At 38.6% G+C, this 24542-nt stretch overlaps 1 protein-coding gene across 2 annotated transcripts in view; it reads right to left on the bottom strand.

Annotated features, from left to right (window-relative positions):
• The window catches only part of fibcd1b (fibrinogen C domain containing 1b), a 97873-nt gene extending 77107 nt beyond the window's left edge, over window positions 1–20766 (bottom strand). Inside the window, exon 1 of one of the 2 annotated variants that reach the window (XM_079873307.1) lies at window positions 19874–20766. In XM_079873307.1, coding sequence (XP_079729433.1) covers window positions 19874–19945 — 72 coding nt within the window. In that variant the 5' untranslated portion in view covers window positions 19946–20766. The remainder of the gene's footprint in view (window positions 1–19873) is intronic. The other variant, XM_079873308.1, reaches the window with a different exon arrangement.
• Window positions 20767–24542: the final 3776 nt, after the last annotated feature.

The raw sequence follows: 24542 nt of genomic DNA, 5'->3' as shown, positions 1-24542 counted from the left end.
TACATTTGAGCTTAATTGGGATCTTTGCTGTAATTTCTGCCTCTATTACCTCCAAGGCCATTTCACAGCAAAACAGGTGGTTAACAACATTCAACTATGTTTACACCTGTGAAAGGGAAACGCCCAGGTTTTGCAAATCACATTTGTTATCTCTGTTAGTGAATACAGAGAAGTTTCATCATTTAAAGGCTCTTGTGTTTGCCCTCGTTCAATAAGTGGTTAGCTGCACAACCATATAATTTGATGACAAATAACTAGTAAATTTGCCAAACCCGAATTCATCAACCAGCTTGTGTTCTGGAAATCTATGTCTTCCATAGAAAAGGGGTTGTGCATAATTCAGAATTGAATTTTCTTTTAAATTCCTGAATTTGAACTGAAGTTCATTTGAGGTAGCAAAGAAGCAAAATATGAGGAAGCATGACTAAAATTAACTGAACAGAATGAAAGTAATTAATATTAAACAGGGAAAGCAAAGTATGTCAAGATAAGCACTGAATGCTGGCATGGTAAAGCCAACATTTTTCATGTTTAAAATAGCATGAGACGTGGTATAAAATTTGGAATATTATCTTTAGATTAAACTGTTGCAAACTGATTTTTTTTTTTACGTTTTGAGATAGATAGATAGATAGATAGATAAGATAGATAAGATAGATAAATATAGATAGATAGATTAGATAGATAGATAGATAGATAGATAGATAGATAGATAGATAGATAGATAGATAGATAGATAGATAGATAGATAGATAGATAGATAGATAGATAGATAGATAGATAGATAGATAGACATGTTTCTCTCAAACAGTGTTTCAACTGTGGAAAGATATCAATAAAACAGCTTGAGCAATCACTCTAAAAACTTTTACTATGATTTACTAATTTTTTTGGTGAAACATTTTTACACTTAAAAATATTGATTAAATTTTAACGCAATGAAATCAATAACAAATACCATATGAACTGAGTAAATGTAAGTAAAAAAAAAGTATCTGAGTAATTGCATTTGGTACATAAACAAATAAAATAGTAGAATAAGTAAAAATAATTGAGGAAAACATTAAAAAAAAAAACAATATTTATGAGTAATATTAACTGTTTTTATTTATGAGTAACATTAACTTTTATAGTATGAGTAATATTAACTTTTAATTTCTTTAATTTTAATTAAAGGTACGTTATAGGCTACATGACATTGCCTTTATTGTCGATGAGTGCAGCAATATAGCATATTTTATACTGTTATAACATGTATAATACAACATTGCCTACATTTAAACTCATATAACAAACATAGAAGTAAAAACTAAAAATGTAAAAAGTAATTCAAGTGTAATCAACCGGTCACCTCTGCGGGTGAACTTCTAACTCTATACCGCTGTCCTGCGTTTCACTCATAGCCAAAAGATGCTGCGCTATTGGATAACCTGCCAATAAATAAACAGTGCACAGCTCTGAGAACATTTTATTATCCAAATTAATTATATTCATTATCTTTAGGAATAAATTGTGTTTTATGCAAGACATCAGGCATTTCAATCATACGATAAGACAGATGCGACACTCGTTTAGGTGACTCACATTGTGTCTCATGTTGTTTTGCATTAAATAAAATGATGATACCAGGGCTCCGATGCTCCGACGCAGTTTTCAAAGCACTATTGTATCACACACTGTACCGATGCTTGTATCGAAATGACAATACCACGTGATTGATGACGTTTGAAGCTTTGAACGTCATGTAGTATCGGAAGGTCTGCACAGCTGGTCTGAAAAAAAAGGAGCTTCGCGAGAATCACAACCTCATCTGATGCATAAAAAGGGAAATGATTATTGAGGAGGCATTATTTAAACTATTTAACACTACACTTCCCAATAACATAGGCTAATTTATATTTTCTTAAAACAGAACACCCCAAATATTTTTTCAATTACAATTAGCCTACTATAATTATGATGACATACTTGTATATTTTATATTATTGATCAATATGTGAATCCGTTGACCAGGCTACACATGACACGAGTTGTGGTCTCATTGGCACACATTAATTTAGATGAGATTAGATTAGATAGAACTGTATTGATCCCACACTTGTATGTCACAGACTTCCGAAGCTTTGGTCACGTGCTTTTTCTGCTCTGCAGTGATTTGTTAGATATGGTGGAGAAAACAAGTCACTTGTGCACAGATGTCACTAATGCACATTGTGTTAAAAGCTTCGAGTAATGAACCTTTTTTCGGCACAATTTGATGTAAGCCTCAAATGCTTCAGTAAGCCTCGGTTTCCCATCACTAATGATTTTATAGATAAAATAAAAAAATACACAAAATTGAATTTCACAGAGGAATTGCACAAATTCTGCGACACTGAGAAGAGAGAACTGTTCTAGAGACTGAAGAGAGTTCAAACAGCCCGCGCTCACTCAACCGTTGAGTTGTCTTCATGTCAGAGGGAGGGTGCATTGTTTTAATTGAGTAAACTTACTCAATTTCTTAAGAGTGTGTTAAATATTAATAATTGATTTGAATTAAGTAATGTTTGTGGTTCTTGAAACAGATCAGTTTAATTATCCATTCTCAAATATTTTGATAGAAATTTCACAAATATATTAAGTGTATTTTATATAAATAATTATAGTCAAATACTAAAATCTTTTAGTGAAAAAAAAAACTTAAATATAAATGTAAATTTTAGACAAAATTAACTGTTGGATTTTTTTGTCAATTATTTTGGTATGTTCAACTCAAACCATCAAGTAAATGATATTCAGATATTTTATTAAGTTAATAAAGCAAATTATTACTGTGATATTTACTAAGCCACAAAATAAGTTTTTAGAGTGTAGGCATTTAGTGTCGACAGCAGGTAAGTTCACTAAAGTATTTACCTCTAGAGAGAAGCATTTCGTATATGCAAAATTTGTCACGCAATCAAGTTATGGCAGCCATGTAAATTATTACAGTAGGTTTTTTTTTTTTTTTTTTTTTTGAGTGTAAATTATTATATCTACAAATAAATAGCAACTTAATTTAATAATGGTGGTTATTCTGCATGACCATTATTCTAGTTCCCTTTAATCCTATACCTACACAAACATCTATCTATTAATAAGCAGTAATTAGGCATTTATTGAGGCATAAGTCATAGTTAATAGTTAATAGTGAGACTAATCTAAAGTGTGACAAACAATCCTAATAAAAAAAGATAATAACATTCTCAAGATTTGTTTGGGAATAAAAAATAATTCTTATCTTTTTTCTTAAGTTAGAAAATAAGGAGAAATTAGCAGTTAAGAAGAATTTTGTTCTTAAGAATGTTTGTGAATCCAGCCCTGGTTCATGTTGCTGCTCAGTGCTGTCTGTGCAATTCACCTGATACCATGGAAACAATTAACTATACTTTGACCTATGTCAAGATACTGTGCATGACAGCTGATATTTCAGATTAACAATGGTGCCTTAACCGGAACAATCAATGTTACACTGTAAAAAATTTCTAGCCTCTCCAAGTCAAAATTTTCTAGTGACTGATCACATCTAAATTTTTAAATTGGCCCAAGTGCAATTCTTGTTGCAATAGTCTGTTAACATTGGCTCAATGAGAAATAATACATCAGACTAATTGAAAAATTTAGATGTGATCAGTCACTAGAAAATTTTGACTTGGGGATGTAATTTTTTTTTACAGTGTACAGTCATTATATAAATATCTTGAGAATGGTGCTATATAAATTATAATTATTTGGTATTAGTCATATTCAGTTTGTTATGATTTTCATTCATCACGTGTATCTCCCATTGTTGATTTTCCAGCCACAATCTGTCACCATGGACACTAACACCATTCATCAGCTGTTCATCCTTTTAGTTAATTATCACCATGTATTAAGTTCTTCCCTTAGTTCTGTTCATTATCGGTTGTTGTTTGTGTTTGGCACACTGTCCCACATGCTGGCATGTTATTCTGGTCTTAATCAATATGTTAATTCATCATCATCATCTTCATCTTCATTAGATCCTGTTACAGTATTGTACTTATATCAGTTTTTTGTGTTGCATACATGATTTTAAAGCCTGACTTTGCATTAGTATATATCTCTGAATAGAAACACATTCTTAAAGATGTAAATTATTAATTATATATACACTGCTCAAAAAAATAAAGGGAACACTTTTTAATCAGAGAATAGCATCAAGTCAGTTAAACTCCTGGGATATTGATCTGGTCAGTTAAGTAACAAAGGGGGTTGGTAATCAGTTTCAGCTGCTTTAGTGTTAATGAAATTAACAGCAGGTGCACTAGATGGGCAACAGTGAGACAACCCCCAAAACAGGAATGGTTTTACAGGTGGAGGCCACTGACATTTTTTCCCTACTCATCTTTTTGGACTGTTTTTCACCAGTTTTGCATTTGGCTAGGGTCAGTGTCACTACTGGTAACATGAGGCGATACAGAGGTTGCGCAGGCAGTCCAGCTCCTTCAGGATGGCTCATCAATACGTGCCATTGCCAGAAGGTTTGCTGTGTCTCCCAGCACAGTCTCAAGAGCATGGAGGAGATTCCAGGAAGACAGACAGCTACTCTAGGAGAGCTGGACAGGGCCGTAGAAGGTCCTTAACCCATCAGCAGGACCGGTATCTGCTCCTTTGTGCGAGGAGGAACATGATGAGCACTGCCAGAGCCCTACAAAATGACCTCCAGCAGGCCACTGGTGTGAATGTCTCTGACCAAACAATCAGAAACAGACTTCATGAGGGTGGCCTGAGGGCCCGACGTCCTCTAGTGGGCCCTGTGCTCACTGCCCAGCACCAGGGAGCTCGATTGGCATTTCCCATTGAACACCAGAATTGGCAGGTCCGCCACTGGTGCCCTGTGGTTTTCACAAATGAGAGCAGGTTCACCCTGAGCACGTGACAGACAGGAAAGGGTCTGGAGAAGCCGTGGAGAATGTTATGCTGCCTGTAACATCGTTCAGCATGACCGGTTTGGTGGTGGGTCAGTAATGGTCTGGGGAGGCATATCCATGGAGGGACGCACAGACCTCTGCAGGCTAGACAATGGCACCCTGACTGCCATTAGGTATCGGGATAAAATCCTTGGATCCATTGTCAGACCCTATGCTGGTGCAGTGGGTCCTGGGTTCCTCCTGGTGCACAACAATGCCCACCCTCATGTGGCGAGAGCATGCAGGCAGTTCCTGGAGGATGAAGGAATGATACCATTAAAGGGCCACCACGCTCACCTGACCTACATCCAATAGAACACCTCTGGGACATTGTGTTTCGGTCCATCTGACATCACCTGGTTGCACCTCAGACAGTCCAGGAGCTCAGTGATGCGCTGGTCCAGATCTGGGAGGAAATACCCCAGGACACCATCCGTCGTCTCATTAGGAGCATGCCCCGACGTTGTCAGGCATGCATACAAGCACGTGGGGGCCATACAAACTACTGAGTACCATTTTGAGTTGCTGCAATGAAATTTCAGCAAAATTGACAAGCCTGCTGCATCATTTTTTCACTTAGATTTCCAGGGTGTCTTTGAATTCAATCCTCTGTAGGTTGATCATTTTCATTTCCATCGAACGATGTGGCATCCTTTCGTTCATAACACATTACCCAGTCCATATTAGTATAGATATCCAGCATGATATTTTTCCCCATTGAGATCTGATGTGTTTTCAAAGTGTTCCTTTAATTTTTTTGAGCAGTGTATATACTGTATATACAGGTATATATATATATATATATATGATTTACAAACCTTCTTAACGCTACGCCATTCTTAAGTTAAACCTTAAGCTGTACCTTGTCGTTAATACATGTTTCGCGAAACATTCTTAGTGTCAGGCTTCCTGGGTGGATGAAGTAGGAGGCGAACACGAAGATGCAGAATCCAAGGTTTTAATTCTCAATAATCACAAATACAAAGAACAGGGAGCGAGTGCGCAGAACATAGATAGAACCTAACATAAACATTGACCGACAAGTGAAGACTGAAACACTCAGGGCTTAAATACAGGGGAGAACAGATCAGGGAAACAAGACACAGCTGACAAGACTAACGAGGAACCAGGTGATACAAATGAACTAATGAGGGTAACCATGGAAACCAAGGAGTGGCGGGAAAACAGAACAAAGGAAGACATGTGACCAGTGACAAAAAAACACTCAGACAGAACAGAATTGTGACATAACTCCCCCCTCCCGGTAGGCGCGTCCTCGCGCCGTAGAAAGACCAAAGGGGTGGGAGGGTGGGCGCCCTGGAGGCTGACGGGGAAGACAAGGCAAGGGAGACAAGGCAGGAAGCCTCCAGGGCGGAGCAGACTGTGGGTGTGGCCACGGTGGAGCAGGCTGTGGGCGTGGCCAGGACGGAGACGACCCCTGGGGCGGCCACGGCGGAGACGACCCCTCGGGCGACCACGGCGGAGAGGACCCTTCGGGCGGCCACGGCGGTGAGGACCCTTCGGGCGGCCACGGCGGTGAGGACCCTTCGGGCGGCCACGGCGGTGAGGACCCTTTGGGCGGCCACGGCGGTGAGGACCCTTCGGGCGGCCACGGCGGTGAGGACCCTTCGGGTGGCCGTGGTCCCTCGAGTGACCAGGATGGAGGCCTTTGGCCCCCCCCAAAAAAATACTTGGGGAAAGTCCCGGGTACCAGAAAAGGATGGTTATAAACAGTCTCTGACCGGGCTGATGGGGACCGTGAAGAGTGCTCGGTGCTGGGCAGATCCAGCGATGAGGGCTTTGTGCTGGGCAGATCCAGCGATGAGGGCTATGTGCTGGGCAGATCCAGCGATGAGGGCTCTGTGCTGGGCAGATCCAGCGATGAGGGCTCTGTGCTGGGCAGATCCAGCGATGAGGGCTCTGTGCTGGGCAGATCCAGCGATGAGGGCTCTGTGCTGGGCAGATCCAGCGATGAGGGCTCTGTGCTGGACGGGACCAGCGGTGAAGGCTCTGTGCTGGACGGGACCAGCGGTGAAGGCTCTGTGCTGGACGGGACCAGCGGTGAAGGCTCTGGGCTGGACGGGACCAGCGGCGAAGGCTCTGGGCTGGACGGGACCAGCGGCGAAGGCTCTGGGCTGGACGGGACCAGCGGCGAAGGCTCTGGGCTGGACGGGACCAGCGGCGAAGGCTCTGGGCTGGACGGGACCAGCGGTGAAGAGGGCTTTGAGCTGGGCAGGACCAGCGGCGAAGAGGGCTTTGAGCTGGGCAGGACCAGCGGCAAAGAGGGCTCTGAGCTGGGCAGGACCAGCGGCGAAGAGGGCTTTGAGCTGGGTGGAACCAGCGATGAAGAGGGCTCTGAGCTGGGCGGAACCAGCGATGAAGAGGGCTTTGAGCTGGACGGGACCAGCGGCGAAGGAAGCTCTGAAAAAAGGTCAATTAAGTCCTTCTCGTCCGGACTCTGGCTGAGGACAGGAACAGGAGATACTGGGCGGAAAGTCTCTGGCTTGACGGGCACGACGCTGTCAGTCACAGGTGCAGCGGGCATAACGCTCACAGTCTCAGGGGCGGCGGGCATGACGCATACTGCCTTGGCTTCGGCAGATCTGGCGTGAAGTGCAGGCTCGGCTGGACTGGCGTGAAGTGCAGGTTCGGCTGGACTGGCGTGAAGTGCAGGCTCGGCTGGACTGGCGTGAAGTGCAGGCTCGGCTGGACAGACGTGAAGTGCAGGCTCGGCTGGACTGGCGTGAAGTGCTGGGTTGGGTGACATTCCTGACCGGGGCGCAACACTCTCCAGACACCGGATTACAGTCTCTTTCCAGGATAGTCCAGTGGTGTCTGGGAGGTTGAGGGGACGATGGAAAGTGGCCCCGATCAGGAATAGTGTGCTGAGGGTTTTGTCCTCCAACGAGCTTGTGAGGGCGAGCTGAAAAAACTTCTTGGCGAAGCTCAGGATGTCGTGGTTCTCCTGAGCCACGAGGATGAATTTGAGGTGATCATCCATAACCTGGTCGGTCAATCTGTCAGGCTTCCTGGGTGGATGAAGTAGGAGGCGAACACGAAGATGCAGAATCCAAGGTTTTAATTCGCAATAATCACAAATACAAAGAACAGGGAGCGAGTGCGCAGAACATAGATAGAACCTAACATAAACATTGACCGACAAGTGAAGACTGAAACACTCAGGGCTTAAATACAGGGGAGAACAGATCAGGGAAACAAGACACAGCTGACAAGACTAACGAGGAACCAGGTGATACAAATGAACTAATGAGGGTAACCATGGAAACCAAGGAGTGGCGGGAAAACAGAACAAAGGAAGACATGTGACCAGTGACAAAAAAACACTCAGACAGAACAGAATTGTGACACTTAGTTAAGAATACCTTCTGTAAGTCATACACTCGGAAGGTTGGTCTGGACCACTCTTAGCTTTACCTTATCACTGTTGCAGGTCTATACAAATATAATTCTGAAGTTTTAATACACCCAGACAGTGTTCAATTAGGCTAATTCAAGTGTTTTCATGCAAAGAATAAAATTGTCATTACACTGATTGTAGTTAGATTTTTAATTATATTATCCAAAGGTACATCAGCTGGCAAACCATTAAAGGCTTAATAGTCTATTTAAAGAGAATGATTGTGGTGAGGAGTTTGCTCAAACTATGGCAGCGATACAGCGAATAGTTGTTTTAAAAGATGGCACTGTCTGCGGAGCGCTTTTAAAGGTCAGTGAAAGCATACTGTCAGTTTACAAGTCCTATTCGGACGCTAATTGTTTCTCATGGGCTCATGCGGTATTTTAAACATTTACAGGGGTAAGTCGGTGATTTTATTGCCGTTCGAATCCATAATGTCAGTGTTTTTTCTTACTCAACCCGCGTAAAAATCCCTGGCCAAATTAGCCTACCTACTGTTTTTTTGACAAACAGGTCGTGTGGTAATTTAATTGCCGTCTGAATCCACATCTTAGTTTACAAGAAGAGATTCAAAATTGTTTAAATCTGTTTAAATCCTTTTTGATCACTGCCGAGCACCGTACGTAAGATGTACACTTTTATTACTGAAATGCTGGAAAGTATTTACAAGAACAATATTTAATCGCAGCTCCACCTCAGCGAACAAAAATGGGAAAGAGAAGAAAGCACGTAAAAATTTGAAATGGTTATTATGGCAGCAATATATGATACAATTTTAAAATATGTAGGCTAAGCTATTATAGTTTGGATTATTTTTTATAATATCCCATGAGTCCTAATAAATGCAATTTCAACTATTTCTGAAGTTAGTTAGTTAGTTTAGCTTTATTATCCCCCATGGGGCAATTTAGTTTGCAGCCAGCAGTCACATACAACGTACCATCAACACAAAACAAAGAGCACATAATAAAATAATACATTAAATATACTAATTCATTTAAAAGACTAATCGCTCTGGGGATCATGGACTTTTTAAACCTGTTGGTGTTACCCCGTGGAACATTATAACGACGCCCGGAAGGAAGCAGTAAAAACTCTTGGCACAAGGGGTGAGAAGGGTCAGCAATGATAGCCTTAGCCTTCCTCACACATCTGACCCTGTACACCTCGCTAAGGCTCATTAGTGAGCTTAGAATTATAAGGTTCCATTTCCACTTTTGGTCGAAATTGAGTTTTTGACATAATCTGATCCATTAGGTGTTTATTAATGCCTGTGTGGTGTTATTTTTGTAAAAAAAAATATTTTGTACTACATTTATACTACATAACAGTTTTGTCAGCTGGGATGTAAAAACTTTGATGCTCAATATCTCAGAACTACCCTAAACGGAGATAGAACCTTATAATTCTAAGCTCAAGAATTCCAGCAATTTTACTACACACTTTGACGACATCATTAAGACGGTTCTTTTGCTTCTTTTGAAGTGCTTCTTTTATAAAGAACACTGCTTCCTCACATAATGCAGTGCCTGCACGAGAGAATAATTGATTCTCGAGCCATCGATATCAACCAATTCAGCACCATCGCCACAGACAGCACCTGGTAACGTCCCACGTAAGAAGGTATATCTTAAGCACCTTCCTAAGGTAAGGTTCGGGGAACACGCCTAGAAATGGTATACCTTTAGTTAAGTTATACCTTAAGAGTCTTTGTAACGCGCTAAGAGACAACGTTACTGGGAAACGCAGCCTTGAACTAACACGAGGGTTAGTAAATAATGACTTTTTTTGTTTTTTGTTTTGGATGAACTAATTGAACTCTACACCAGAATACATTGGTTCATAATGCAACGATAATGATGAGCTATGAATCTTATAAAAATGCAACAGCATTTTCAGTTGCCTTTATTGCATAGTTTGTTTCACTAATGAACTTAAACTTTCTCCTTTGCAAATTCAAACCAATGCTAAAATGTCTTACAAATCTAACAATGATCATCTACAATTTATGCAAACCTAATTTTGAGCCTGTTTAAAGTGAGTTAGCCTAAAACTCATGATTACCTTGTAGCAATTATCACCATCTATTCAGAATGTTTCAAAATTAAACTTTAACAAGAGCTGTGCTAATTTAGTGAATTACTCAGAAGAGCTAATGATAAAATTGCCATTCGGCTTCCCTTGCCTTTAATTGGGCTCATTTAAAAGCCTGACAGTATCTCCACAGTGGCTTTAATGTGGAGCACCTTTAAAGCACACTTCATTTGCTGCTATTGCTGAGCCCTTATGCATTTGAATGTGCCTTACACATCCATTATTGCAGCACCTGTTTTAAACCATCTTTAAAACACAAAACCTCATGATGTAATACTAATGCAGTAAGTATTTAAAATCATTAGTAGTATTTGACAGGTAGGCCACAATCCAAATTAGCTTCTTATTTTCTCTCTAAGTGTTTTCATCATCTGTTTGTGTATGTCTCTATATATTTTAGCTGAAGTTTTGAGTGACATATCTCCAAACCTATCAATCACAGTAGCAGTCAGCCATATCTGAGACACACACGTAGACTCATTATAAAGTACACCTGTGGCCCTAAGTCACTCAGTTGGAGAAAGTCATTATGTTCCTCAAATACTGCTTCGGGTCTGCACCAAACTTTTGCTCAGTCAGCGCAAGAATATTGCAGACGAATGGATTTGTGCTCACTGTTTAAAATATGATTCCCATTGAATTATGTGACATTGGTTTTATAATAGTGAAAGCATGAAGAGGAACAGTGATTTTACCTGAACACACTGAAAAGTTTTCTTGTGCTATAAGAAATAGCCTATCTCTCATAGAAGCCATTAGATTTGGTTCTCTATCTTTCTGTTTTCAAAGAACTGAGTTGCTCAGCTAACTAACTGCAATGACGTGTTTTTAGGGATGCATCAATAAACATAGATCAATAAACATAACATGTTATGGTTGATAGCCAATAAACATTAAAATTCCATATAAAACTATCTGCAAAAAAAACAACCATAAATATATAATTATAAAAATATAATAAATTATAATCATTTTAAATGATAAAAGTGAATTTAGGCATCACAACATTATAATGTGAAGTATGAAAAATAGAAATTCATTTGAGATTTGCTGAAGATTACATTTAACAGTCCTATTAAGTTATTGGTGTTATGAAAAATTAGCTTTAATACAGTTTTAATTGACGGCAAAGGTAATCAAAATGTAAAAATAGAGGGAATGAGCATGCACAATTAAATATCTAATATCAATCAATCCTGATAAATTAAAAAGCTCTGATATCATTTGATAACTGATATGGTAGTGATATGTCTGCTAATAAAAAACTGTAAAGTTATATGGCCTTTTGAAAATAGATTGCAAGGGTAAATTAATTTACAGTACTTAATAAGAGAATCCAATCACGATTATGGGTGTGGTTTCTAAAAAAGTATCTTTCTAGCCTGCTAAGATTTTAGAGCACTAATAAAATAACTAAAAACTAAAAACATGATCAAACTGTCACGAAGAAAGTAAAAAAGAGTACAGGTTGTCTGACAGATAATGCCCATACACAAATGAGAATGACTTTAGAGTGTAAATGGACCTGCATCTCAACAGCACACTTACTGTATAGCAGCTACACTAAAACTGATCCCACTTGCCCTCAGTAGTTTCAACACCACTAATGTTGTTCCCGCTTTCATTGATTTATACATGCTGGAGAACAAGAGGGAGTATATATATATATATATATGTGTGCTTTTAAACAGTAGATTGTTTTTCAGGGATTTGTTCGTTTTATATGGCAAAACCACATTCTGTAGTACTTCATGGTTTCTGCTGGAGTCACCTTCCTTAATACTGGATTTTTAGAAAATAAGCAGTTACTGGTCATAAATTCACGTTTTATTTATCTATCCTCTGGCCTCCTTCCCAACACCTCTTATCCGGTTCTCTCACCTCACTTCATCCCCTCTGCACTGCCTTAAAATGAGGCAATCTTGCAGCTATCCATTCTCAGCTCTTCAAATTGATTTCACATGTAAATAATTTAGCATTTGAATAACTTCTTAAATTCATTTATTAATCTGCCCCCTCTCTCCTTCTTCCTTGCATCCATCCCTTCTTTTTCCTCCCCCGTATGTTGTGCAGAGGAATTGATCTGTGTTCGCCAGATTGAGTTTAGATGCAGTGTAAATAATTCATGTGCTGGATTACTGTTACCGTGGGCCTGGATCTTTAGTGTGGAGCCTGCAATGTGCGTCTTTCTCCCTCCTTTATTTTTCAAATCTTTCACTCAATAAGTCAGTTTATTGGTCTGAAAAACGCTGTGTGAAACTATCACCATTAGCAACCTTAATAGACCTAGCTACCGCCCTCATACAGTCATCATCTGAGAGACTGTTTGTGTGTCTTTGTGCTGAAGTCCTAAAGATATGAGATGTAGTTACAGACTGGTAAATCTTGAAAAGGTGAACTGTCTTTTCTCTCTCTCTCTCTCTCTCTCTCTCTCTCTCTCTCTCTCTCTCTCTCTCTCTCTCTCTCTCTCTCTCTCTCTCTCTCTCTCTCTCTCTCTCTCTCTCTCTCTCTCTCTCTCTCTCTCTCTCTCTCACTCTTTTTCCCCTCCTTTAATCTCTATCTCTAGGCTGTAATTAGTTGTAATTAGTTCAGTGATTAACCTTGACATTCCTGATCACATCATTCCGCCTTAATGATGCTATTATCACTCTGTGTTAAATCAACTCACACATCCACATCCACATTTACTGCACACATAAGCATAAGCATAAACATATACAAACACAGATCAGAGGAGCGAAATAATTCTAAATAATATGATTTATCAAAAAGCCAATTTAGTCTATGACTTCAGAAATCTACCAAAGCCTAGAAATGTCACACATCTGACTTTATTTCTCTTATTTCAGGAAAATAAAACATTTATAAGCAGGAATAATTAAGTGATTTTCTCAAGTTATCTGCTCTTTTGAACATTCACTTGATTCCATTGACCTCAAAACATAGGTCCAAAACACAACTGACAGGTCCAGGTTCACTAGCAAATCAGGCTTAAGTGCAGGAGGCCAAATGTATCACTATACCCATGGAACAATACTGAATCCTCGAGTTGGCAGCCAACAACTGCTATATTCATATGAAACAGCTTTATAAAATATTCTGATTTATCCAATTTTAAACTTTAATATCAAAATGACAACTGAGTTTTCTGCAACAACCACACAGTTAATGTTTTTACAAGATTTCACACGTTTCACTTTTCTAGCAAGGCTGCAATTTTCTACAGTTACTATGCATTTCATAAGACTGCACTTCTCCAAATTAAAAAAAAAAACATGATATGGTAACATGATGAAATGAGATGCTTGAGTTCTCTTAACAATCTAAAAGTCTTATTGATTCTCAGTAACTGTTTTTTTTAGCCAATTTAATTTCATTCATTCACTAAATGCAAAATGTCTCATTCAGCCAAGAAATTCTTGTCAAGTAAACAATTAAATATTTCTTTTTTTAAATGAAGTTAACTGCAAACAGCAATGAAGTTACATGAAGTTATCTTGCAGAGCAAGATACATCATGTTAAATAGTTTTCAAAGATGTACATAGACATCAAAACACACAAATCTCAATAATGGTGCCAATCTACATCAATAAGTAATAATATTAACTCTTAACATTGGCAAACAACAAAAAAATAACGGTGATGATGACAAATAACAACAATAACCGCAAAGGTCAACAAACAGAAAAACAATAATAGTGCTACAATATTGCATAATTTATTCGTGGTACAAAATTGATTGTCCAGTCTTTGTTTGGATAGCAAGGACAACATTTGAGGGAATACTGTTGGTCTAACGTGTGTTTTTATACTTACATTATTTATTTCATTTTTCTTATCATGCGTGAAAAAGTCCTATAAACTATAACAAAGAAATAATTTGCTTTAGTGTACCCTGAAATCTGTTTTTGTCTTAATGAATTTTAAAAATTCATAATGCAGATATTCCAATGTAAAAAGATTCCTGAACTAAAAACAGCCTAAAATTAGAACTGAAAAGTAATTTTCACACTGCACTAGGTAACTCTGAATAAAGCACAAGGCTTCACATCTGTAATTTTAAAAGAATGATGGCTTCTTTTAACTCTGGATTATGAAACAGTGCTCCAGAGCAGAAAACACTGAATTGTGAAGGTAAAATGTGATAGCAAGCTGTTTAGCAACAATCATTAAATATTCATGCATTGTGTACAGTCAGAGAAACTGTCATGTGGCGTCACTGTGTTTAGTTTCAGCATCTACCAGAAAAAATGCAAATGTCAAATGGTGTCAGAGACCAAGTTAACCAGATACTGTATTGTTTGTTTTTACATTTCAGGTGGCTTAAAACAGTTAGAGTAGTCGTCTGTGGCAACAAATTCTCAAGCAAATAGACAAAGTTATTAAAACTGGATGTGAATGCTCTGAATGTTATTAAACTCATAAATATGCAGATAAAACATTAACATTAAGGTTTGCAAATGTACAGTTTGACTACCCAGGATTCAAAAACAGAGTAAACAAGTTAACATTGTTTAATCAATATTTAGAATGGCTTTGGGTTAACAATCTTCAAGAAAGCCCTGAAAGATTCTATTTTGGTAGTATTTTAGTCACTTACGTAAGTATATACGTATTTAAGTATTTACACTTACGCAAGTAAATGTTATTGACCAGAGATGCAAAAGTGACTCGCAGTACAATTATTACAAGGACAGACCACCTGAAGCAACCTTGAGGTTAAATGTCTTGCACAGTATTGATTGCTCATGGATCAAGTGACCACCCCTGAACTTTAACCACTATACCACACCAGCACAGAGTGGCTGTACATACCCCACCCCCAGTCCTTTCTATCTCTTCCTCTCGCTCTTTCTAGGCAGATTAACACTTTTGTTGTTCATTAATGATTCAGTTACTTTGCTGTATTAATTAGCTTTCTATCATTACTGTTCAGGAGAACCTCTTAGCCACCAATCAAACTGTACTCTGACTGTATCTGTGTTTCTGTGTTCATCGGCAGTGGGTATGTCGACAAATTACCATCAGTGGATCATTGCCGAGGATTCTCCCAGCAAGGACAGCCATCTTTGGTGGAAACGTAGAAGCATATGTATCAAAGTATGTATTAAAGTTACTTGCAAGTTATTACTGATGCAATATTCATTTTCTTTTTTTTTACATAATAAAAATAAAGGCAGTCAGACATACCACTTCGCTGCTGTGATGCCTTATTATTGGATTCAGTTTGGCCCATGTTTCTTTTTTTAATAATATTGAGGCAGCACACCTTTATAGCATAATTAAAATTAAATTTATCTCACAACTGTACAATCAGAACACAGTTTAGAGATGTTTTTAAAATAGCTATAGCAGTGTTTCCAATTACCAATTACCTAGACTGTGACCCAATCTGTGCCGCCACAATTTCATAATGAACAGAAAATATTTCAAAACTTCTTATAATAATATAATAGGTCTCTAACGTAGTTTTGCGCTATTGTTTTGGCAAAGTATCAGTCAAACGAACTAAAATAGAAAGCACAATATGGCTTTGTAAAGTGAGGTGCGCACTTTGCTCACGCAGTCACATTGTGATCCGTTGTTTACCACGTCTCAGAACGTCTCAATTCACAGTGAATGAATACAGTGAACTCCATCTCTGCATGTGCTGTGAGTTTAGCATGTATTGTTGGGAAAGTGGCGGGCACCAGTTATGCATTATTTTCACATTTGCATAACTTCCAAAATTTTGTGAAAAGATAATCAAGGCATTTCACAATTTTTTTAATGAGACGTGTTTGTAAACCTGTTTTCACAGAAACAGTAATTTTCCACCAAAATAAAAATTTTAATGTAGACCGAGACCCTATATCACAATAAAAAGAGGTTTGAGTTCCCTTTAAAGTTCTGGTGCAAGTCAGTTCACCGACTTTTTGTTGTTGTTGTTGTTGTTGAATTTACACACTGAACATGGGTTGAAGCTCTTAATTTTAAACTCTCAAAGTGTACCAGATTGTGCATTGATTGTGTTGTACCTTGTCAATGCAAATGATGAAGAATTTACGGAGATATTGTCGAAAACCCAACTTGGGACATTTCCAAACTTTGGAAGTGCTGTACATGGTGAGGTAAAAAGTAATTAGATACAAATATTCTGAACATGATTTACAAAAGAAAAGGTAATCCTGAATGCAATGATGCATTTTGAAGTCCATCTAACAATGAGTGTAATAATAGCAAAATACATGCCACTTACATAATTTCTCGTCTGCGCAATAAGTGCACTTCAAAAGCATAACCCCACGATTTATGACTCAGCTTAAATTTATGAAAATTTCACCACAAATGTTTTATGATTACTATAAGTACAGCGTAAAGTTCCATTTCATAAATTTTTCAGCAATGGCTAATGACTTGAGGCTACTGTCACATGTGGTGCTGAATGCATAACACGAAATGGATACGATAGTGGAATACAGGTACTAACACAGCACTCACTCTGTTTGATAAAGCTGCAGGGAATGTGTTCCATCAGCGTGTGAGTGTACAATACTCTGCACAACATGGCCAAGACAAATCTCGATTCTTCATTGTAGTGGTTTTGAGTTATGATGTGTGCAAGTGTTTGCGTGTATAGCTCATGCTCCTGTTAGTGTGCAAATACAGTATGTCAGAGAATGCAATAACTTGGGGAGGGATGGATGAGGAAGTCAAAGGAGGTTCAAGGGAAAGGCAGAACAGGAAAAATAAAAGAAAGAAAACGATCATGTCCCCCTAGGCCTCTATTGACGAAACGGTCAGTGTTTGACCTGATGGAGGGAAAAGAAGTAAAAGGTTGACTGACAGTGTGAGGCAAGTAAGAGACAGATGGTGAGAGAGAGGGATAAAGAGAGCAGATGAGAAATACAAGATGAGAATTAGAAAATTACAAAGGCATGGGGAGAAAAACAAAGAAAGAAATTCACAAGGACACATATGGAGAAAGTACTCTGCCACACACATAGACAGTTAAAGGATGTTAGGCAAATTCAAGAGATGTTAGCATTTCAATTCATGCATAAACAGAGCACTTGTTTCGACAGGAAATCATCCTGTAGAATGCTCATTTAATGTAATTAAACATGTATATGTGTTTGCCTTGCAGCGTAAAGCTAACAGGAATCCCCAGAACTCCCTTATAGTCCAACCTGACATCCCTCACAACTTATATCTTCATGTCTCTGTCTCCACCCTTTTTTCCGTAGAGGGAGAAAGCATTAGTCATTCATAGCTCAATCTGTGAATGGGTGGTGTGATTTGTCACTGCACTTCATTTTTCAGCTGTATATTTAGTTTACCATTGTAAACTGCCCTCTACATTACAGCTGTACAGTAGGTCCTATAATGTTTGTAAATCTGTAAATGCTGTTTATGGCCACTGTATTATTCATATGAGGTTTATTACTGGTCTGTCTAGTCTGCATGGTGCAGTTGTGCAGTATTGCACATTTGCTGATCATTATTTTTCAGGAGTTTTTAAAAACCTTTTCTGAAGCCTCCCCAGCACTGAACATTTTAGATAAGAGAGACATCCCAAATCCCTGCTATACTTCATTCCAGTATGTTTTTTTTTTTTTTTTTTTTTTTTTTTTTTTGTGAGACCGTATGGTATTTTAGGACATTAATGATAGAGACCAAGCAATCTTACTGTCTAACAATCAGGATTATCCTGACATGAACTGTAGCCAATTGAACATTTCAATTCAAGCTTTAAAGGGGGTGTCACAGGGGTTGCACTAGTCACCCTACAATATATTACCTATAAGCCTATGAGTCCAAAGTCTAACTGCATACATCTTTGTTTCAATTAGAAGTAGTTTTCTTGTGGTTATATTGGTTGTAAACACATAGTTCAAGAAGTTAGTACTCCACAGGTTCCGCTCATGGTTCTGGATGTGACACATAACTGTCGTTGCTGTCCATGCTCCTGATTTTTTTTTATTTTTTTTTTAACAGACAGGCATTTAGATACAGTAGGTGTATGTTTGAGTAGGCTGTTAGATATTTCACTTAATTTTATACACTGAAAGAAATACCCTGTCTTTACCAATTTAGGACAGCATGAATGTGCAATGGAAACATTTGGGAAATGAATCATAAAATGTTCTCTGTAACCTTATTCTCATTACTAACCTCCTCAGCTAAAACAAACACAAAATACCGACCAATATCCAAAGGAACAGTCACTTACAGTCACTAATTTAAAATGCATGTATGGAGCCCATGGACTGTTGTCAGCAAAAATTATCTCAATCAATTCCAGTCCACCACTGCAGTGTGTGTGTGTGTGTGTGTGTGTGTGTGTGTGTGTGTGTGTGTGTTGAGAAAATCCTGGGAACTTCTTTATTGATTAAAAACTGTCTTGCAAATCACATATCAAAAGCCTAAAAATAGATCCCAATTTTGTTCTCGCTTGAAGTTCATAGAAACTCTAGATGTATTCTGTTACTTCTGCACAACATTTAAGCCTAATTACCCAACAGGATAAAAAGACAATTGGCAACCAAAATGACATGAACTAACCTAGACCCCTTTATCAGCTGTTAATGCAGGCACCTTTACATAGAAATAAACTAAAAATTGTGTGATGCTAATTTCATAAGTAAACAAGATCATATCAGATCCCTTCAGCCACTGTAGAAGAACAACACTCTTATTCTACTAATACAAATACAGAGAAACACAGAACAGACAATGGTACAGTAGATTACAATTCTTGGTTTAACCTTTAAAATAACATTTACAGTATGAATAAACATGGAGATGAATGGAGACTGAGATGAGGGGGGGGGGGGGGGGGGGGGGGGGGGCAGGTTGAATACTAACTGCACTGGTTACTCTCCCTCTACAGTCTGTGTAGTTGATTGTGTAATGGTGTGGGTGTGTACTCAACCCTTGAGTATTTATTGAGATATGTGTTGCTTTTGATATTGCTTTTGATAGCTATGTGTTTTGTTTTTCATTATGTTTGAATGTGTGTGTACCCTTCAGTGGTTCTCTTTCGAGATTTGTCTCTTGTTCCAGTAATGCCACTGGTAAATAGCCTACATAGACTTAGTCAAAACTGAAACTAGATTATAAATCACTACTGTCCATTAAAGTCCATTAATCACTACGAATCCACAGAGCAGCTGCATTTCGCATGACTGGCGCCCTTTTCTTCAGCTACCCGCATAAACGGGAAACAAAATAGCCACTTTCTGCCGCACGCATGATCTACGGGCGCGCTTATGCGGAGTGACAGGAACAAGCCGCACTCAACTCATTGCGCTACTCACTGTTCTCTCTGTACCCACACGCACACACAGATAGATGAGTAGCTATTTTGTCTCATTCTAAAACTACATTCAGTATATTATGCGAAGTGTAAGCGAGCAGGGGACACACCTGATTTTTGCCCCGCTGTCCGTCTTCGAGTTCCGGTGAGCTGTTCATGATTCCCCATCGATCATTGAGCATTCTCCGGAGAAGAGCCAACACTAAACCGCCTGTCAGTTACAGGCGGGGTGGAAAACAAGACACCTTGACGTTCAGTCGTTTTCCTGTTCAGTTATTCCATGGATATAGACAAAAACCTTTGGAGGAAAGAGGAAAAGGATAGTGAGGAGAGTGCGCGAGATCGAGAAGACACTGATCTAGCCTCTACTCCGGGACCACACTGACTAATTCTGGTGTAAGAGGGGCGGCGAAGACTCTCGCACCACACATCGCAATATCATATGTAGCCTACTTTATAAGAAAATAATAATAAATACACAAATAAACAAATAAATAAATAAACTCCTTAAATTTCCACAAAGTTGTTTTTCTTTCCTCCAGAAGTGTTAAATTAAGTCCTCAGATATTCCACACGAAGTAGCAAAAGAGAATGACGCCAGTGCCACTCAAAAGGCGAAAAACTCCAGATGTTTCTGTCAGAAAACGTGTTCAGATGATTAGTGATACAACTTTGTATTCCTGAGCCGATAGCGGAATGAACGTGGCGGTAAAGATGTTTCTTCAAGCACAGCGCGCGCGGGTGGTTATTTTCCCAGGCTCTCCTAGTGTAGGCTACCGGACAGAGGGGAGGGGTGTCTCGTTTTCACAAGACTAGCGCAGATTAACGGGGTTCCTACTCGAGAGTTAAACTCCTAGCTCGCTCTCCTCGAGCGTCAGAGGCTGTCCGTTAAGCGCGCTCCCGCTGCGCGCTCATTTTATTTCTCTCTTTTTTTTTCGCTCATTCACCGTCGGCACTGAGATGACTTCTCCAAGCGTCAAGAAACTACTAATTCGAAATGAGCAGCTCAACGTGCAATAAAAGGTGACTGGGTGAGCATCAGACATAAAAAAATTATTGCAGCTGCACGCAATACAATAGGCTAACTAAAGTTGTTTTTAAATTGCGTGTTGATTAACTGTAACCCTCACCGCAGTGATACAGTATTTTAAGCCAAGTATACCAATTATATAATTGTGCCAATTATATCTGATAGCACAGAGATTAATCAATCATCTCAGTATCAGTCAGTTTAGCAACAATTACATTTTCCCCATAATTAGTGAACACGCACAGGTGCTATCCACGTGATAACGGGGTCAGTTGCACATTCTGCTGGCCAAATGGGTGCCCCAAGTTGTGCCCCATCCCAATAAAATTTTAAGGTGACAAATGAGAACAATCTTTATTATTACAATAACATGTTTAAAACTATTCACAACTTTATTGAAGGTTAATCGACAAAACTTTATTAATCAACCAAATATAACAAAAACTGATAATGAGCTCTGCACCTGTATTTACTGGTTGGTCTTGGCTGAAAAAAAAAACAACAACAGAAAAACAAAAACAAATTAAACATTATGTAAATTAATTTTCAATGAAGTTTCTCAAAATCCACAGACTGAAACTTTCATTGCAAACAAAGGCACATGTATTATGTATCCTTAAAATCTATATTGAAGAGTTTTCAAGACAATTTCAATTTTACTCTCATCTCATAGGAAGGCACACAGCTAGTTACATATCAGTATGGACAAGAGTGTGCAAACTTTGATGTAACAGTTACAGGATTGAAGATGAGTCTAAACCCTCTCAAGGCCTCAGGAAACAACCGCCCAGTGCTGAGACTACTTGATAGTGGACAGAGAAGAACGTTTGGATGCAGGTGTGTGTGTGTGTGTGTGTGTGTGTGTGTGTGTGTGTGTTAGGTGGAGCATCCGACCTGCATCTCAGCCAGAAGCCTTAGGCAAGGGACTTTTGGAAAGACTTAAACAGTTTATCCTGGCTCTATATGTTTACAGTTGTCCTGGCTCTATATGTTCTTTTTTAACATAAAACATGTTGCTCTATCTATGTGTATGTGCTTGCAGAAGTGTGTGTTTTCACAGACAGTGGAGCACGAGAACAAAAGCAGAGATCTGTGAAGAGGCAGTGGCCTGCATGTTCTTCTTCAAATGCCAGAGTCAAAGTTTGTAAAACATTTGAGGGGTGAGGGAGAAGGAGAGGGGCTCTGTTTTGAAAGAATAAAAAAAGCAAAAGGGCTAATGCTCAATAAGATCTTTTTCTTTTTTCTTTTTCTTTTTAAATCTAGTTTAAAACACGTTCTTAGAAATGTTGGTTTCGGTTCTGAAACATTCATACCATTTTCAAGAAAAGTTTCTTATTTCTGAAAAAAAGTTTTGTAACCAAGTAAATTATTACTTGATGTTTTTAAATATTTACAATATTTATTTACTTTTAATTTTTACTAAACAAAACTTTTTTAAACAAATATCATTCTAAATATCAAATATCATACATAAATATAATTCATAAATAGTATTCGACCTGTTTGACATACTAAAGGTTTCAGGGTGTCCACATGATGTTTTATAAATTGAATTACCCATGCTTTGTCTTTGCACCACGTGACTGTGATTTGGCAGACGTTTTGTTTAAATTATTAAGCGAAATAGTCTACTCTTTTTTTTCAAAGAGCAATAAAAGGCTTACCAAAATACCTAAATTGATCCAAATTAAAACCATGCCATCATAGAAGAGGTGTAAAGAATCTGAATGTGAAGAAAAGGGTAAGAAGGAAGTAGGATGAGCATTGTATATTGTAAATCTTGATGACCACAAGATATTGTGGAATTGAAGAGGATGGAGCAGAGAAAGACAAGCAGTGCTTTTCCCCCACTGCTTCCCAGGATTGGTTGGGAATGAAGCTATATCTGCAGCAGTAAAGAGAGAATGAGCAAAGTGGAGAGAGAAGGAAATAATCCTTTTATTGATTCGCTCTCACATCACATGCTCTCCCCTTCTCTGCAATTCAGCATCTCTATCTCTCTCGTCACATGCACACACACAGGCAGGAGCGCCTGGCACATAAAAGGTGACACGCACTGATGGAGTAATTAGTGGCTAGCGAGTCACATGCGGTCAATGACATTGATGATGTAGTGATGATGATGTACATGCTAATGATGATGTGAAAATAGTTGAAACTTTATTAATCCCTCTGATTTTTAAGAGACTTTTGACCCCAGACTTTTGAACGATAGTGGACATTTAATGATCTTCATGTATACAAAAAAGAAGATGTTTTAAGTCAGTGGGGTCCAAATAACATGGTGACAGTTGGGTTCTGACGTCAACCCAACTTTCGGCACTGACACCTAGTGATGATGCACACCTTATATATTTTTGATATTTATGACAATAAACTGTTAAATCAAATATAAATATTTCTATGATCATACATACATATTGTGTATGATCCCATACAGTAGTGAAAAAAAGCAATATTTACAAATAGTCATATTACATATTGAGTCTTTGAGCTATTATTGTAGCATTGAGTCAAAAATATGTAATTACATAAGTTGTTCTTTGAGTAAAGATATGAGTTTGACCTGAAACTAATTTTCTGTCTAAAGTTGCTCTGTTAGAAATGAAAAACAGGTCTTTAAAAATGAAATGTGATCAGCAGGAATGGTTGAACTGTTTGAAATAAGCTAATGTCAGAACGATTCAGTTCTACATCATTCCAACTATTCACAATTCTCCCAGCTTGATGGTTTCTGTCTCTGTGATTATGCCATTCTTGTATTTCTGTCAGTGCAGGACATCGGTGAGAGGTTTGTAATTATCTGTGACGCTCCCTTGAGCTCTGCTCTGGAACTTCCTGGTGTTCCGGTTCTGTTCTCCATGTCTGGCATTCACAAAAGGCCAGAGGGAACAGGGGAATAGAATCACACTGGAAGCCACCACTGTAAATAAAAGACATCCGTTGTCCCCACAGGCTAAATCAGGATATGTTACCCAGCTTCAAACCATAAGGGAGCGAGAATGACCTTCTAGTATCTAAAGTGGCTTTGTCTGTTTTCACACTTGTATTTTTACTGTTATGTCTGCCATTAATCTTCATTCTACTCTTTTTCCTCAGTTTTTCTTCTTATGAATTTAGTTCACTCACTTAGTGCCTCATAGCTGCACAAGGATGTACTGTACAGTTCAAACAAGAAATCATCAGTTTGGAGGGACACGTTTGGCCATAATGAATCGTAGCATTTGAATTCTCATGACAGCCTTTCACCCTTTCAGCCCACTTTTCATCATTCAACTCAGTCGTCTCTGGTCGTAACTCAAACGTATAACAAGCTGACCTTTTGAAAGCATAACAACTATATTTTAAATTGGCATTCCTCACATTCTACAACCCCCTTTGAAAGCTGTAAAAGAACAGGTTTTTTTTCATTGCTGCAGGGAAAAATGATTGAGGATGAAACAACAGGAGATTCATACACACAAAGTTCTTTTGATTCATTTATTCATTTGTATTCCATTAATTCCACCCCCAACTCCTGCTGAAATCTGCACAGGCTAATTCACTTTGCTCAGTTTCTCTCAGTCAACTTATATTTGACAGTAGACCTCGTTCTCTTCAGATCATCACAGGAGCAGAACTGACCACTGTTCTCAAAAACCATCTTGTTTAAATGGCACATACTGGGAAACAGCAGTAGTTTGTTGAAAAGCACTATTTGATATTAAAGAGCAGAAGCAGTCTGGACAAGTTCAGATCATCACTTCCAC

The sequence above is a fragment of the Squalius cephalus genome (genome assembly GCF_949319135.1).
Source record: "Squalius cephalus genome assembly, chromosome: 5".
Taxonomy (NCBI): Eukaryota; Metazoa; Chordata; class Actinopteri; order Cypriniformes; family Leuciscidae; genus Squalius; species Squalius cephalus.
This window is presented reverse-complemented; position numbering and strand designations above follow the sequence as displayed.